Source organism: Poromitra crassiceps (assembly GCF_964638095.1).
Source record: "Poromitra crassiceps genome assembly, chromosome: 3".
NCBI lineage: Eukaryota > Metazoa > Chordata > Actinopteri > Beryciformes > Melamphaidae > Poromitra > Poromitra crassiceps.
The window spans coordinates 89,519,427-89,536,978 of record NC_139625.1 but is presented as its reverse complement, the minus strand read 5'-3'; the positions used below and the strand labels follow the sequence as shown (position 1 = coordinate 89,536,978).

General features: G+C 44.2%; 1 protein-coding gene and 1 pseudogene across 2 annotated transcripts in view; one reads left to right on the top strand and one right to left on the bottom strand.

Moving 5' to 3' along the window:
• The window catches only part of atp10d (ATPase phospholipid transporting 10D), a 113,958-nt gene that overhangs the window by 79,003 nt on the left and 17,403 nt on the right, over positions 1-17,552 (bottom strand). Inside the window, exons 2-4 of the mRNA XM_083633569.1 lie at positions 12,417-12,639; positions 10,560-10,715; positions 9,465-9,659 (exon numbers count right to left, since the gene is read on the bottom strand). Of these exons, the coding sequence (XP_083489695.1) occupies positions 9,465-9,659; positions 10,560-10,715; positions 12,417-12,547 (482 nt within the window). The 5' untranslated portion in view covers positions 12,548-12,639. The remainder of the gene's footprint in view (positions 1-9,464; positions 9,660-10,559; positions 10,716-12,416; positions 12,640-17,552) is intronic.
• Positions 16,033-16,638, top strand: LOC310772818 (ras-related protein Rab-10 pseudogene; annotated as a pseudogene). Its single transcript has one exon. The product of its transcript is annotated as a ras-related protein Rab-10 pseudogene (transcript).

The window sequence follows — 17,552 nt, the reverse complement described above, 5'->3', positions numbered from 1 at the left end:
AGTCTGCAGACTTCATCCTCCGGTGCTGTTCGCCTCAGGACTTGAAGGCCTAACGTTGTACCATGGACTGTATACATTCTGTGCTAATAATGCTAGCATGCTAACATCCTTTTCACACACACACACTGAATATACCGAAATGCTAGATTTGATCATGGACTTAACGCTAATGTTAATCCAAAACGGCCGCAGTCATAACGGTAAGGTGTGTTTGACCTAATTGAAATATTAACGTTAATGCCCTCACATTTCAGCGTGGTTACAGATAAACCTATTTAACGCTAGCTAGCTACATTACTGGCTTGATATCATATTCCAGATGCAACCTAGCTAGATAAGCTCCACACGGCTGTATGAGTAGCTACAATCAAATGTATCAAGCCTTGATATCATATTCCAACGTGAATTCAGCTGAGGGGTTCGCTCCAGAACGAGATGTAATCCAGATGTAACCTAGCTATAGCTAGACGTTAAGAGGTTAGCGTGAATGCGACTGAGACCTGACATTACTGAAGTGAATACAAGTGACCTATATTTTTCAATCCTGTCTTTGAATAAAAGTTGTGTTATACTTGAAAACCATGTCTTTGCTCCCTTATGTGTTCACAATTACAACAAATCTGTATGGTTTATCTGTTGGCATTAAACCGTGGTATTTCCTTGGGTGATATTCCATATTTGTCATTAAACCTAGCTGTTCACATAAATTTGCAATGATGATCGACCACGTGAGATATCACAAGTAGCCTACTTTTATTAAAAAATAAAATGCAAAGAGAGGTTTCCTTCTCTAACTATTGGTGCGTTCACAAAATATTTACACGAGATTTTTTTTATAAATAATAATCAATAACGTGGATAATGATGACATCAGCAGCTGCTGGACGAGAGACAGAAGAAACTACGAACGAAGATTGGAGCAGAGGACATGACTACAGAGAAACTTAACCGACCAGCACTCTGCTTCAATCAATGAATGCTTATAAATAAACCATACACATGAGAATTACCGTTAACGTTACAGCATTTAATAACATAAATATGGTGATATCTGGTGGTCTGAAATTACTCTCTATCTACAGTAGGGTAACTGGCTCCTATTGTGTCTTATTATTGTAACGTTTGAATCAGCGTTTTCATAACTATAATAGCCTAATGTTACTGTAGCCTGGATGACGTCAGCTAATGCTACCCAGCCTTCCAGCGTTTATCTTCCATAATGCATTAAATCATAATCACAATGCGAAGACATTAGCTGATCACCACAGAGCTGCACAGACAAGTTTATCAGATAATTTCGCCGTAAAATGTGTCCAGGTGATCAGCTCTGAAGCCCCGGCTTGTATGGTCCGCTAAAATCCGATTTCGATATAGGTGTTATTTTGATCAATATTGTATAGCTGGCTAGACAGAGGAGTTTATCTGGAATCAGTGTGACAAGATCCCTGCTGCTAGCTTGTCTGCCTTTCTGTGTCAGAGTATCTAGCTACATTATCTGCATTACATGCTACACCATGCAAATATATTTTGATATAATTCAAACAATTAGCCCACTGTACTACTGGACTGTGTATTGCTGTGAATAAGTTAGATTTGATTGTGTAAAGTGTTACATGTTATATTTTTAACTGAGCTTTGCAGAATTACCTCAACACAATTGTGTTGTGTATCAGCTTTAAATATCCAATATATACAGCATTAAACAAACGACCAGCAGCATTCAAATGTGCAAAAACGTTATATTTATTGAAATGTGGTGATCTCATGTCACATTACATAATGTTATGCCCAAATGGTCTACTGCCCAGAAGCGTCACTTTACATGTTTGGTAGGGAATTATTTTAATTATGTTAAACCAGCGTTTATCTTCCATAATGCATTAAATCATAATCACAATGCTATGAAGACATTAGCTGATCACCACAGAGCAGCACAGACAAGTTTATCAGATAATTTCGCCATAAAATGTGTCCAGGTGATCAGCTCTGAAGCCCTGGCTTGTATGGTCCGCTAAAATCCGATTTCGATAACGCTAGGTGTTATTTTGATCAACAGACCTCAACCTCAACAGCTGTTTTCACTTGAATTTCCTCACGTAGTTGCATAGCCATATAGCTAGCCAGCTAGTAGCTAGCTCGGGAGCTATGCTTTAGAGAGGCCAAATGCTAACGGCTAGGTAGTGCTAAGCCGCTGCAGCTGTTACACGTCATTGACAAAGACGCACTCTCTGATTGGCCGATCACGGCAGGACTGATGTTGGCAGTCACGCCGTCACTCATTGGCTGCGGGGTGGCTGCGGGTCTGCGCGAGTCTTTCAATCGCCGCAGAAATCGATTTGAATGGCCCGTTCGCTAGACGATAGTGACTGGGAACTGAGAGAGCAGGTCACGTGGTGGCTGGGTTTACCTAGGCTAGAAGGCTTCCACCAGGGGGACGAAGTTAAGGGCAGCCAGGAAGATGAAGTAGACATTGGCGAAGCGATGCAGCTGCTCAAACAGGTTCTTGGGAAGGAAGGACAGCAGGGAGTACTCGGTGGTCTGGATCTTGTTGTTTTTATACAACTTGAGGAGTTTGAGCAGCTCCTCATCATCTGTGGAGGAGGACACCACCGTCCTCCTCTTCCCCCCCTGGCGCTCCTTGGTGGAATGAAGCCGGGGTAGACGCTCCAGGCTGTACATGAGTCCACTGGCCCAGCTTGTAGATGAATTTCAAACTTAGGGTCTAGAAGGTTTACGGACTGGTAACGACTACACTGCTGTGCTCCACTTGTCATCCAAACAGTCTTCTGCATTTCTCATGTTGGTTCCATCCACGAACAAACCATTTGCGTAGATTCTCCTTTTTCTGTTGTTGGTGACTGAAGACTGTCAGGACATGGAGGTAACAAGGAAGGATCAGGAAGAAGTAAAGAACTGACTGTCTTCCTTGAATTCACTGGCACTCCTCCTCCTTTACGTTAGAAACAAACTCAAGGGTCAAGTTTTACAACAAGACTGATTGTGAAATCCAATATAGGACAAAGGTGCCGGTCAAAGACGGTCTGTACCATCCTCAAAGGTGCCGGTCAGACTGTACCATCCTCGGCCACTGGGAAAAGACAGACTGTACCATCCTCGACTAGACCACTATTTAAAAATAATAATAATAATAATGGTAATAATAAATACGAATTTGGAAAAACAGTAGGGCCTTCGCACATGCTGGGGGGCCCTAATAATAAGTCTGTCTGTCTATCATCATCATGTCATAAATCCAAGTGATGATGTCATCAGTGATGTCATAAACCCCACTGATGACATCATCAGTGATGTCATAAATCCCGATGTCATCAGGGATCTTCTGGGTTCAAGTCAAACACCGCGGTTTGATCATCCCCGTCTGTTACAGAAACCTTTTTCCTGGTTTATGACAGGCTTACTTATATGGCGTACTTTCCAGTGACCAAATTACAGGTATAAACACACAGCAACCAGTAAACTGTGGAGAGGACAACCATTTTCCGTGCATTGGTCATACAGATTAGGACAACGTTGCCATTTCTTAGATTTCATCATCATCTTCATCATATATTTTTGTTAATGGCCAAAGTCCACCATCTATATTATCATGGCTGATAAGAACATTTCAGAATCTTGGGCTTTCATCACAACCCAAGTATTTTATTTGTTTAAAAAATTCAGGGTTCTGCAGGTTTCATTTAAAACCTATCATCATCATCATCATCATCATCGTTGTCGTCCCTAACAGAGAGGGACCACGTTCTCCAGGTTGCCCATAGAACCCATTCTCATTGAGATATGTTGAGGTGAGAGGTCAAGGGACTCCTTTGAAAATGGCCATGCCAGTTTTTCCCTTGCCAAAATTGAGCCTGGACTTGGAGCGTTATCTAACCACCATCCTGACAAGCAGTCAGAGTCAGAGTCACTTTATTTGCCATTTACAGTAGGGACTGCATTGGAATTGGGGTGCTAGGAGCTTAAAAACATACATAACAAATCACAGGACAACATCTGAAAACATTTAGGTACCATGTAAAAAGAATAAAATAAATAAAAGGGTTAAAATCTTAAAAAGATAGATGGGCAAGCATGACGTGATTGGTACCACATGTCTTACAGTAGCTCTTCTAGTTTCATATAACACATACATGGGCAACATACAGTGCACCTGAACGCAACATGCAAGATACCCGCTGAATAAGTGTCCAAATGTTCATGTCATTCTGGCCAATACTCTTCTGTTATAGCATTTCAGTCTGGAATATGGAATATCTTTCAATAATATTTATGACTAAAAGGCTAAAAGTAATCATGTAAGAAATGACTGTTCTACATTGAAGTAGAAATTTTAATAATTAACTTGTTGGTTTTGGATTTATTTAGCTTCAAGAGTGCATTTTTGTTCTTGTGTGACCCTCAACACAGGCTTTGAGAATCCCGGGCCACTTACTGATACTTATGCTTAAATTAACCCACTCATATTCTGGTTTATTTCAAGAAAAACATTTTGGCTAGTGGAAATTTGAATTGGTTGGTAACTTTAAAATCTAGCAGCCATATTGGCAGGTGGTGAAAAAAGTTAATTTCAAGCCCTGCAGGGAGAGCAGGTGGTGACATAGGAGTGAGTGAGAAAAGGATCAAATATTGGTGGTTAAGACTGAATAATGACATCACAACTGTTAATTTAAAATGAGTTATTCCTCTAAACCTGGCTTCAAATGCCCAAAAATGTTCACGCTGGCGCCGTTCAGCCCTCAGCAAAAACTGGTAGCGAGGACATTTTTTTGTGGCCCTCTCTATCATCAAAGTTGCCCATCCATGGGTTATGGCATGACAATATTTGTTCGGCCCCCGGCAACAATCTGGGTTTCTCATGTGGCCCCCCATGAAAAATAGTTGCCCACCCCTGATATAACAGTAGCTTCACTCTAGCTTTAGGATTGAGCCGCTACAGCTGAGGACGATTAAAAATCACACAATAACAAGTGCATAAACCATGAGAAAAAGTGGAGTAAACTCTATGCTTTATTTAAAAAGGTACGTAAACAGTATTATGTGTGTTTAACACCCCCCCCCCCCCATCACTACAGCCCTGATCACACCACCAGTAATGCAATTTCACCCCATAACATTCTGTGCTGCGTGTAGCAATAGCGGAATTGTGTCCAGAATTCACAGCTAATTTGAATTTATGTGCTTTGCATTTTTTCTGTAACACTAAGAGGTTAGCAATGGGACCTCGTCAGCTCGACAGCTGACTTGGAAGTTGGAAGTCAACATCCTCTGTGGGTCCAAGTAGGCTACTACAGGAAAACGTATACAGTCAAACCTATCCTTTAAAATACAGCCTCGCTCCTCAGTCACTTGCTCATACAGGTCTACCGTAAATTCCGGACTATAAGCCGCACCTTTTTTCCCGTTTTTTGGCCTTTTTTGGCCCCTGCGGCTTATATAACGGTGCGGCTTATCTATGGATTTAAAAAAAAAAAAAAAAAAAAAAAAAAAAAAAATCTCTCTTTTTTAGCAATCTTTCTAACTATAAATCCTATATAACTATAATAAGTTTTAATTTCCTCTCTTGCCCTCTTTTCACCACACTGTATGACACTGTATGACACTGTGTGCACTGTAAAAAACAACACAGGTGGTGTTGTGTTATGTTGTTTTGTTGAAATGTTAATAAATGGGAGCTTCCTCAAACAGCCATCTCTTTCCCGACAATCCCCTCTGTGCATGAACCCTTACATATGGTAATTAAACATTAAAACACAAAAAAAAAAAAAAAAAAAATACCATTAAAACACCCGCGGCTTATAGTCCGGTGCGGCTTATATAAGAAAAAAATAGTCAACTTTGCAGGTGCGGCTTATACACCGGTGCGGCTTATAGTCCGGAATTTACGGTACTCACCCACTGTAGACTCACACTCACCTACTGTACACTAGGGATGGGCATCGAATTTCAAATTTTCGAATAATCATTGTTATTATCAAGGTCGACTTTTATTATTGAAAGTCGAAATTCGTTTTTTTTTTTTTTTTTTTTTTTTTTGAGTGAAATGTTGCATTGTCTCCCCTGATTCTAAGTATAGTCGAATCACTTGAGCAAGTAAAACAATTTTTATAAGCATTTTAAGCAAGGTTTATGGAAAAATGAATGGCAGATGAAATCCCATCTTTGGCACTCAGACCTGAGCCTACTAAATATTTAATGAACCACTCATGATTGTCAAAACTGTTTTTTATTTTCGAAAATGTCAATGGCTGGGTTTCCCAAAAGCTTCTTTGCGCTAAGAAGCTAATTCAACCCTTCTTAAGGCCCCCTTAAGAAGCAAACGCGTTTCCCAATTGCTTCTTTACGAAGGCATGCGTTTCCCAAAAGCTTCTTAGCGCTAAGAAGCTTCTTTGACCCTTCTTAAGGCTCCCGTAAGAAGCCAACGAAGCCAACGCGTTTCCCGATTGCTTCTTAGCCTAAAATTATCTTCCAATTATCCTCCGTTAAGAAGGCTGCGTTTCCCAAAAGCTTCTTAGCGCTAAGATGATCTTTCGTTAAGAAGGTTTTGTAAGAAGGGTCTGGAGCCTTCTTAACACCTTCTTAATGACAAAACACTGGCAGATCCAGCCGCGTCAGGCAAAAGGAGATACTTGTGTCCACTGTTCCTCTTGTGTTTTTCCCTTTTTCCTTTCGTTCATGCACCCTTTAGTGTTTAAAATTGGGGAACACTTGAAAATCTCCCCTGTATGTATGGTTACTTGTGTTTTAAATGTTTTACCGTAGGCTATATTTCTCTAATCAGAATGGATTCCTTTTATAATGTTGTGGATTTATATAGCACCTTTCACAGAACCCAAGGTCGCTTAAATTCTGTAGTGTTTCTCTGTTTTGTTGTATGCTGTGTATATAAAGCAATTTGAACTGCAGTCCATGTCTGAAATAAATAATGTTTAATAAAGTTTAACATGACCATGATTAGGTGTTAACAGTGTTTCTCAACCACTGAGTCGTGGCCCACTGCTGGGCTCAGAGTGCCATCAAGTGAGCCGCTCCAGTTAAGATGCTTCTTAAGAGCCTTCTATTTTTTTTTTTTTTCTCGACTGTTAAGAAGGCGTTTGGGAAACACTTCTTTGGAGCCTTCTTAACTCCTTAAGAAGCTTCTTAACTCCTTAAGAAGCTTCTTAACTCTTAAGAAGCTTCTTTGTTGGGAAACTCAGCCAATGTCATGTAACATGTTCTTTACTTCAGTGGTGCAATGCTTGTTTGAGCTAAAAATCCACAGCAGAAGCTTTTTCTATTAATTAATAAAACCTTAGACTTAGAATCAGGGGAGACAATGCAACATTTCACTCACAAAAAAATAAAAATAAAAAATAAATAAATTTTTATTTTTATTTTCGAATTTCGATTAAAAGTCGACTTTGGCCAGCGAATTTCGAATAGTGTTTTTGCTAGAAATGCCCATCCCTACTGTACACCAGAACAATACAAGCAGGCACAATATGCCCTCCGAACCACTATAAAAAAAGCACGGAGAGATTATGGAAAGCAGCTGGAGTCTAAATTGGACACCAACAACAACCCCAGACACCATGGAGTGGACTCCATGCTGCCACAGACTTCAAAGGGGTGAAACGGCAGAACCCCAGCACGTCACCCACCCTGCCGGACGAACTCAATGCGTTCTACGCTAGGTTCGACCCCTCTGCCAGAGGGCCCCCCCCCCCCCTCCGCTCCCATCACCCCACAACCCCTCCTCCTCTCCCCTCCCTCTCTCCCCCTCTATCCCCCCCCACCACCCCTCCTCCCCTCACCCCCCACTGCCCCACAACCTACCCTCCACTCCTATCTAACCCAGTGCCCTCCTCCCTATCCACCCACCCCTCAGCGCCCCCCCACCAGCGTGGAGACTCAAACTTCGAACACCATCGTGAAGTTTGCAGACGACACAGCGTTCGTGGGGCGGATCTCCAGGAGCGACGAGACAGCCTACAGAAAGGAGGTGGAGGCCCTGGAACAATGGTGCCAGGACAACCACCTCTCTCTGAACGTCTCCAAGACAAAGGAGAAGATCATTGTAGACTACAGAAGGGGGGGGGGGGGGCGCACACCCCCCAATCACCATCAACGGCACAGTGGTGGAAAGGGTGGACAGCTTCAAGTACCTGGGAGTCAATATCCACCAGGACCTGACATGGGCCAACCACACCGCCACTGTTGTCAAAAAGGCCCAACAGCGACTACACGGACTCAGGCGCCTGAAGAAATTCGGGCTAAGGCCAAAAATCCTCAGGGACTTCTACAGAGGCACCATTGAAAGCCTGCTGACTGACTGCTTCACCACCTGGTACGGGAACTGCACCACCATGGACCGCAGGGCGCTAAGAAGGGTGAGGCGCGCGGCCCAGCACGTAACAGGATGTGAGCTGCCAGAACTGCAAGATCTGTACAACCAGCGGTGCCTCAGGAGGTCCCTGAAGATCATCAAAGACACAAACCACCCCCACAACAGTCTGTTCTCCCTGCTACCCTCAGGGAGGAGATACAGGGTCCCAAGAGCACGCACAAATCGCTTGAGAGACAGTTTCTTTTCACAGGCCACGAGACTCCTTAACATATACAAATAGTGTAGTAGCCGTACTGTACCGCACTGCAGCTGCTACCATCACGTATGACTAATGTTCAATAGTATGTTTAATTAGGTATATGATATTTGCACCTAACAGAATGTTATTATGTTTAATTATGTTTAAAGTATGTTCATGCCATTTGCACATATGGGCAGTGAATACGCCACTGTCTGTGGCGTGTCTTACTGCTTTATTGCTTGTTGCCTCTTGTTTTTATTTATTTATTTTTTGCACTATGTTGTAACGGAGTCTACAGCACAAGAATTTCACACGTGATACTTGTACTATGGAGTGACAATAAAAATCTTGAATCTTGAATCTTGTAGACTCACACTCACCCACTGTGACTCACCCCCTGTAGACTCACACTCACCTACTGTAGACTCACACTCACCCACTGTAGACTCACACTCACCCACTGTAGACTCACACTCACCCACTGTAGACTCACACTCACCCACTGTAGACTCACACTAACCCACTGTATACTCACACTCACCCACTGTAGACTCACACTAACCCACTGTATACTCACACTCACCCACTGTACTCACCCACTGTAGACTCACACTCACCCACTGTAGACTCACACTCACCCACTGTAGACTCACACTCACCCACTGTAGACTCACACTAACCCACTGTATACTCACACTCACCCACTGTAGACTCACACTCACCCACTGTAGACTCACACTCACCCACTGTAGACTCACACTCACCCACTGTATACTCACACTCACCCACTGTAGACTCACACTCACCCACTGTATACTCACACTCACCCACTGTAGACTCACACTCACCCACTGTAGACTCACACTCACCCACTGTACTCACCCACTGTAGACTCGCACTATGTTGTTGTTGACCCTCTTGTCGAAGCGGTAGCGTCTGTAGTCCTCCAAGCCATCTTTTAAGGCAATAACAGCGAGAACGAGCAGGAGAGGAATCATAGTGATCTCCTTCTGGAAGGCCTCCACCACCGGAACCCAGTTGAGCACCACCAGGAACAGGAAGTACAGGTTGGCAGCCCTGCAGAGGAAGGACCAGAGCAGCAGAGTTAACACGCCTTCAAACCGTCATCACAGAGGATTTCTTCAGTTATTTTCAATGGTTTGGTTGCAGCAGGTGTGTTTATCTTGTTTTGGGTGCGTTGCGTTTTGGAGCGCTGGCCTGCGCTCCAAGTTGTACAATGTATGTTGCCACACCAAATGGTAAGTAAACACTCTAGCCGTTAACCGGAACTAACTAGAACACGAGGAATCTAGCTAATCTACAGCCTAGTCTGCCCTGTCCTACTCTACTCTAGTCTGATCTTAGCCTGAACACTAGAACACCCCAGTTCAGAGGATTCCAAGTGGGAGGTGGGCCTCCCCCAGGGGGGCTCAAACAGTTTGAGAGGAGGCTCAGTGAGTGAATTATTTTAGTTATTTCAGTTGTAGATCATTTAATAATTTGAAAGAGTGAAGGCAACTTTTTCATGGAGCTTTTTCCATACTATTTCTGAGAGAAGGCCCATGGTCTCAGACTTTGGAAACCTCTGGTCTACAGCCTACATTTAGGCTGTAGCTCATCTATAGCCTAACCTAAGCTATTCTAACCTACCGGCAGCTCTAGACCAGTGATGGAGAGCACCGATGCCCCCCACCCCGGCCCCCGCCCCTGCACACAGAGAGAAGGCCAGGCCGGGACACACCGGAACCCCCCTCCACCCCCAGTGGACTGGACTGTACCATGCCCCCTCCACCCCCAGTGGGTTTCACAGCGGGGTTGCAGTTTCTCTGCTGAGTAGTTTCACAGCGGAGTAGGCGTGTCAACAAAAACTCTAATTCCCAAATCCGCAACTAATTCGGCCTGGAAAAGTAATTTTTCATTTCAGCTCGACTTTAATGCTGCTTGAAGGACAGTGTCAAAACAGTGTCAAAAGCGAACCTGTGCAACTGCTGGAAGAGGTTCATGGGGATGAAACTCAACAAGGTGTATTTGGTTGTGCGGATGGCGTTGCCTTGGTAACCCTTGGAGATGGCATCGTACTCCTGCTGGCGGGGTCCGTGGCGGGCGAAGACCGTCCTCCGCTTCCCGCTAAATCTGAACAGGGTTGGGGAGTAACAGAATACATGCATTTAAAATACAGTATTTAAAATACAAAATATGACCAACTATCCCATTACAGTTTAAATCGGTTGTATTCTGAATACAGTTACTGTCATAGAGCGGATCGTATTCCAGGCTGGCACCTGGGAGTCGCCCCACTGCATCGGGCGAGGCTCCAGCGAAGCCTGAGAGGGGGCGTGGCCTCCAAGCCCTGCCGGGTGGGAGGCGACACGCCCCGAGGCCCGAGCGGGCGACGAGAAAATAGACATTGTCCAGTTGGGCGTTGCATGGAGCAACTTGGCATAGTGTGAGATTCCGAAGTTCGAGACGAAGTAAAACCTATAAATAACAACACATCCAAATGTTTGTTTCTCTTTTAGTGTAAATAATTAGGCCTACATTTACATTTAAAGAACAGGGTTTCACATATCTCAGCTACCATAGGCCTATCATATCAAATCTACTGCCTGCCACTGTGCAGCTAAATTGACCGCAACTACAATTATTCTCTCCATTCATGGGCAATGAAAATAGTTGACTATTTAGTGATTGTTGGAGAAAAATATAAGTTCCATTGGCATTTCCTAATCAATAAGCTATAATTGCATACACATAATTATTCTCCCCTTTGCTCTGGCCCATGACATCTCACCCATAGCAGAGGACTGCTCCTTTTGCTGAAACCTTGGTCAGTGCATCAAGTTCCAATAACAACTGATAACTCAGGCCAGACTGGAGCAGCGCACACACATTCACCCCCCTCCTCTCTGCTCCTCTTCCTTACAGTATAAAGCTTATGTCAAATTGTGACATCGCCGCTGAATATTTGACTCTGTACATTGATCAGAATTGTGTACATTGAGGTTCAGCCCTCTGACAATATATATTGCAGAGAATGTTATGATAAATAAATATACTTTTATGAGACATCTTCCTATCATGGCTTCAATTTATTTGGTTTAGATAAGCTGTTATATATACATTTAGCGGATGTAGAATTCTATTCTCTATCAGTGATGAATACAGAAAACATGAATAGGCTACTTAATATTGTAACTTGCTCATGTACGCTTTGTATGGATTATTGTTCATATTGGTTTTCTGAGGTAGAGACCCTATAAGCCCATCTAGGGTTTCCTGTCTCTACCCGCACATTATTTTGTTGCTTACATTTTATCCGTTTTTTGTTTTGTTTTTGCAAATGAATAAATAAATGGTACGATCCATTTTAGGTCATATCCTGAGCTTGAAAAATTGTATTCAAGGACATCTCAGTGCAATTTTCACAGTTTACAAAGTCATCCTGTGGGCCAGATTGGACCCTTTGGTGGGTCGGTTCTGGCCCCCGGGCCGTATGTGTGATTACTTTATTTGTTTGTTTTGGTTTATTTGCTCTAAAATTCATATGAGGCGCGCATTTCCCATAAACAGATTTAGAAAATGTGCAACAATTTGCACACGCGCAGTGTACCTGCCAAGACAATGGTAATGTCAGAGGACTAACAAACATGCCGAAGAAGGTCGCAACATGACATCAGTGCGCCCAGACAAATGGGCTCAGCAAGTATTCCAAAAGTAATCCAAAGTATTTAGAATGTTACTTAACTTGAGTAATCTAATGGAATACATTTGATGGCATGTATTGGGTCATCTGTAGTGGAATACATTTGAAAAGTAAGCCTCCCAACACTGAACCTGAACGGGGAGCTGTGGGGCTCCAGGGAGCTCTTGGGGGGCAGGCCGTCGGGGGTGGAGTACCAGCCTCGACCCGAGTCTGCTGCCAGCAGCTGCCTACAGCGGTGCTGGACCCAGTGGAGCCGCTCCATCTACCCAGCAGACAGTGCCTCGGGCTGGGATCTGAACACCTCCTGCTTCCCCTCCTCTGTGGTCCTGGGTCAACGTTCACAACGTCATCATCCTGCATAGAGAGAAAGTGACAATTTAAAAGTCTCCCTCTACTAGCTCTTATTTGTCTGCAAGTTTCATCAAGTGTAGTACAGTCTGCAGTATATATAGACTGTATATATATAGACTGTAAGCTTCCAGGCCTGTGTGGGCTGAGCTGACCTGATAATGGGAGTCCCTACAACAAGAGAGGATACACTGCTGCAAGATAGAATCACTGCTGATAGCTTTTACTTAAAAAGAGAATTTCAGCATTTTTTACCTGAACCATTATTTTATTTAATTTTTATTTTATGTATAGGCCTAAGTCATGTCAACAGAAATCTTTGAAATTGATGCAGTATTGACCAAGATGGCTTCAGTCGGCAGCCCCTTTTCCCACATGTCCCTACTCCCTAAACAAGCTTGTTTTGACCACTGACAGGGTCAGATTTCAGCTAAAAACACTGTGTCAATGACATCTTTACAAGTCAACTTCCGATCTCGTATTCACGGTAAACACAAGTCGACTTGAGAGGCAGCATATTTCACATCCAAATCAGTCATTTTGTGTCTAACAGGTACAAAGCAAGACATTGATTAGAGCGTGAGACTGCACCCATTTAGGTGTTCCAGTCCCGGAGCTCTAATCAATGTCTTGCTTGCACCTGTTTTACTTCCTGCCTTTCAGACATAAAATGGCTGATTTGGGTGGGATGTGAAATAGGTGGATTGTGAGCTGCAAACTGTTGAAGAAAACGTCTGGTTTCTATCTTACAGCATTCATATTTGGCACAGGTACTACTGGCCGAGCAGACATTGACATTGACATTTTAATTGGATCATTATGGGCGATTAAATGGCCAAAAGCAGCCAATTACTGATAGCACTACCCACATCAGCCAGCAGGTGGCACACAACACACACACACACACACAGCCCGGTCGTTTTTCAGGCAGTCACCGACACCGTTCATGAATGAACATGTCGCCGCCAAAGAGAAAAGCCAGGTTTACCTCTCCGGCCAAGTAAATGAGGTAACATGTGTATGTACATCTGCTATATCTGTTTCAATTTTCCTCTGTGACCATCGGCGCGATTGCATTCATATTTGTCACAGATACCAGCAGGGCTCCCGAGCAGATAGTGACAGGGTGGTGTAGTGCTCACTAAATAACCCTTTACAGATTGCATGCTCCAACGGTGTATAAATATCATACTACTATAGGGCAGCGTTCCGGCATGGCGAGCCACAATCCACAATCCATCAACTGAGCAGTGATGTCATAATCTGAAACATCTTTTTTTACTTGTCGCACGTTTTCAGGAAGAAGCAATTGCGGCGACCAATCAAATGAGTTCGGGGGCGGGGTTTTCCCGGCCCGTACTATGAAGAAATGTTGGTCCAGGAACAACACCAACACAGCGATTTCAGGACGTGCGATGTCACACACACACCACTCGAGTTCTCGATATTGTGTAATAATAATCACAGCACAATTGCTCTACTGAGCATGCTCAGCCCATTTGACGTCATCAGTGAGTGATGTCATCAGTGATAATCTCATCAGTGATGTCACTCAAGCAATTGTGATGTCATAAGTGAGTGATGTCATAAGTGAGACACAATTGCTCTAGTTGCTCGCGTTGCACGCTCAAGCACAGTTTCTCTAGCCTGGTTCTAACCATCCTGATCATTCTGTTTCACTCTACGTATCAGACTCCACCCACATTGATACGTATCAGACTCCGCCCACATTGATTGACCTGCCTTGCCAGACAACTTCCTGCAGCCACTCAGCATCGCCAAATCCAATGCATATCCACTCAGAAGAACTTGGAAAACATATTTTCCAGCGAGAAACTCCGCTGGGACAAACTATTGTTCTTGTTTATTGTTGGTTGAGTCTATTTCTGCAACAACTGCACGTATGTCTGTGTTCAACTCTACTCTACCACATAATTTTTTTCCCTGCACCAGATTCGTCTGGCATGACCAAAACAGTGTTTTGGGAAGTTTTGGAGGCGATCAGAGCAACTCACACAGACATAGTAGTATATATTTTTCTGGCTCAAACCAATTTACAAGATACAACATACTTTTATTGCCACACAACCAGGTTGTTGGTATTTAGTTTCAGTACAGATATATTCTAGCTCTGAAAACATGAAACAGCACATGACAGGACATGGATACATTTAGACATTTACACAATTACCACTTTCCCAACAATAAATACATAAATACTAGATACGAGACCAACAGACGTTTAGTTAAGGTGAGGGGCGAGAGGGAGTGGGGTGCTGAGGGGGTTCAGAGTCTTTGAAGCGGGTGGTTTTGGTGGGAATTGAACGGGTCATTGTAACATCACTGATGATGTCACACCACGGTAGAGTCACATGACCGTGGTATTGCGGTTGCAGATGAGCCCACTTGAAAGCCACAGACTGGAAGTCGTGTAACACAACATGTTGGCCTTCAAGTGGTCACATCGTGAACGTGCAGTTGACTAGAAGCCACCAAGACTAACAATTTAAACTAGCTAGCGAGCGGCTAACGACGTTAATGCAGGAAATGCAAAGGCATAATGACAGAGGAAACAAGATGAGACTGTTGAGAATATCAACATGTTCCTCAGACATTATTATAAAATGACTATGAAAAGCTCTATACAGCTAAAATGTCAATATATTTACTTACCATCAACTTCCATGGCGTTCGCCATTTTGTGAAAACGTCACAAGACACGTCACAAGTCGTGAGCTTCAAAGCTTTCAGAGAGATTCCACATAGCAAGTGGTGGATATGACATGAGGGGCCGTTCAACTGGATTCATGTCGTATTCACGATAAACACGAGCACACTTGAAGTCCTCACGAAGGAAAGAAAGTGACCAGGTCACCGTTGATGATATCAAAAGAAAGTGGCCGCGATGCTGTCATACAGTTCTATGTGTCCCGACGAAAGAAAGTGGCCAGGCCCCCGATGATGTCACACCGATGACATCACGGCCATCTATGACATCACTGATGACACCACAATGTCTCTGATTATGTCACACTGATGGCATCATCACCAATAACATCACAAGGTTGGCGATGATGTCACACCGACGACATCACTGATATCTTCACGATGACATCACAATTGCTCGAGTGACATCACTGATGAATTACTCACTGATAACATCATAATTGATGACATCATCACTGATGACATCATTACTGATGACATCACAATTTCTCGAGTGTATCCCCAGGCATACATCAATGGCCCATGTGTAGTTTCAGGTCTGCACATGGGCATTGAGCATTAATGATGTCATAGACATTGTGACATCATCATCAGTGACGTCATACATCCTTCCCTGCAGAGGCTTTAAGTAGGACTTTTTTTGTCATCTGGGGAACACAAGCTGCCTTTCGAATGGCGAAGAAGACATACGACTTGCTGTTCAAGCTGCTTCTGATCGGAGATTCGGGCGTGGGGAAGACCTGTGTGCTGTTCCGCTTCTCTGACGACGCCTTCAACTCAACCTTCATCTCAACCATAGGAATAGACTTCAGCATCAAAACCATTGAGTTACAGGGAAAGAAGATCAAACTCCAGATCTGGGACACAGCAGGCCATGAACGCTTCCACAACATCACCACCTCCTACTACAGAGGAGCCATGGGCATCATGCTGGTCTACGACATCACCAACGCCCAGAGCTTTGAGAACATCAGCCAATGGCTGTGTAACATCGACGAGCATGCAAACGAGGCTGTTGAGAGGATGTTGCTAGGCAACAAGTGTGACCTGGAGGACAGGAGGGTCGTACCAAAAGCCAAGGGGGAGCAGACTGCGAGGGAGCACGGCATTAGGTTTTTTGAGACGAGCGCTAAGGCCAACATCAACGTGGACAAAGCTTTCCTGGCGTTAGCAGAAGATATCCACACAAAGACTCGTGGAAAAGAGCCCAGCAGTGAAGCCGTGGTGATCAGCAGCGGGGGCAGAGTCACCGGCTCAAACAGCAAGTGCTGCAGTTAAACAAGTCACCTGTGTGTCACTCACTCACACACATCCACACTAACCGCTGCAGTTAAACAACTCACCTGTGTGTCACTCACTCACACACATCCACACTAACCGCTGCAGTTAAACAACTCACCTGTGTGTCACTCACTCACACACATCCACACTAACCACGTTCACACCCGGGCTATTTTCAGACATTACATACAAAGTCAATGCAAACAAGCGAGTAGAGGAGATTTGGCTCCAACTACAGAGCAGGAGCCTCTGGACCGAGCCTGCCTGCAGCCCCCTCCTGCCCACCATCACCTCTACACATACAGGAGTCAGAGGTAACTCCTCACTGGAGACCTGCCACGTACCAGCATGCTTCAAAACATACAGGAGTCAGAGGTAACTCCTCACTGGAGACCTGCCAGGTACCAGCATGCTTCATACAGGAGTCAGAGGTAACTCCTCACTGGAGACCTGCCATGTACCAGCATGCTTCATACAGGAGTCAGAGGTAACTCCTCACTGGAGACCTGCCAGGTACCAGCATGCTTCATACAGGAGTCAGAGGTAACTCCTCACTGGAGACCTGCCAGGTACCAGCATGCTTCATACAGGAGTCAGAGGTAACTCCTCACTGGAGACCTGCCACGTACCAGCATGCTTCATACAGGAGTCAGAGGTAACTCCTCACTGGAGACCTGCCACGTACCAGCATGCTTCATACAGGAGTCAGAGGTAACTCCTCACTGGAGACCTGCCAGGTACCAGCATGCTTCATACAGGAGTCAGAGGTAACTCCTCACTGGAGACCTGCCACGTACCAGCATGCTTCATACAGGAGTCAGAGGTAACTCCTCACTGGAGACCTGCCAGGTACCAGCATGCTTCATACAGGAGTCAGAGGTAACTCCTCACTGGAGACCTGCCACGTACCA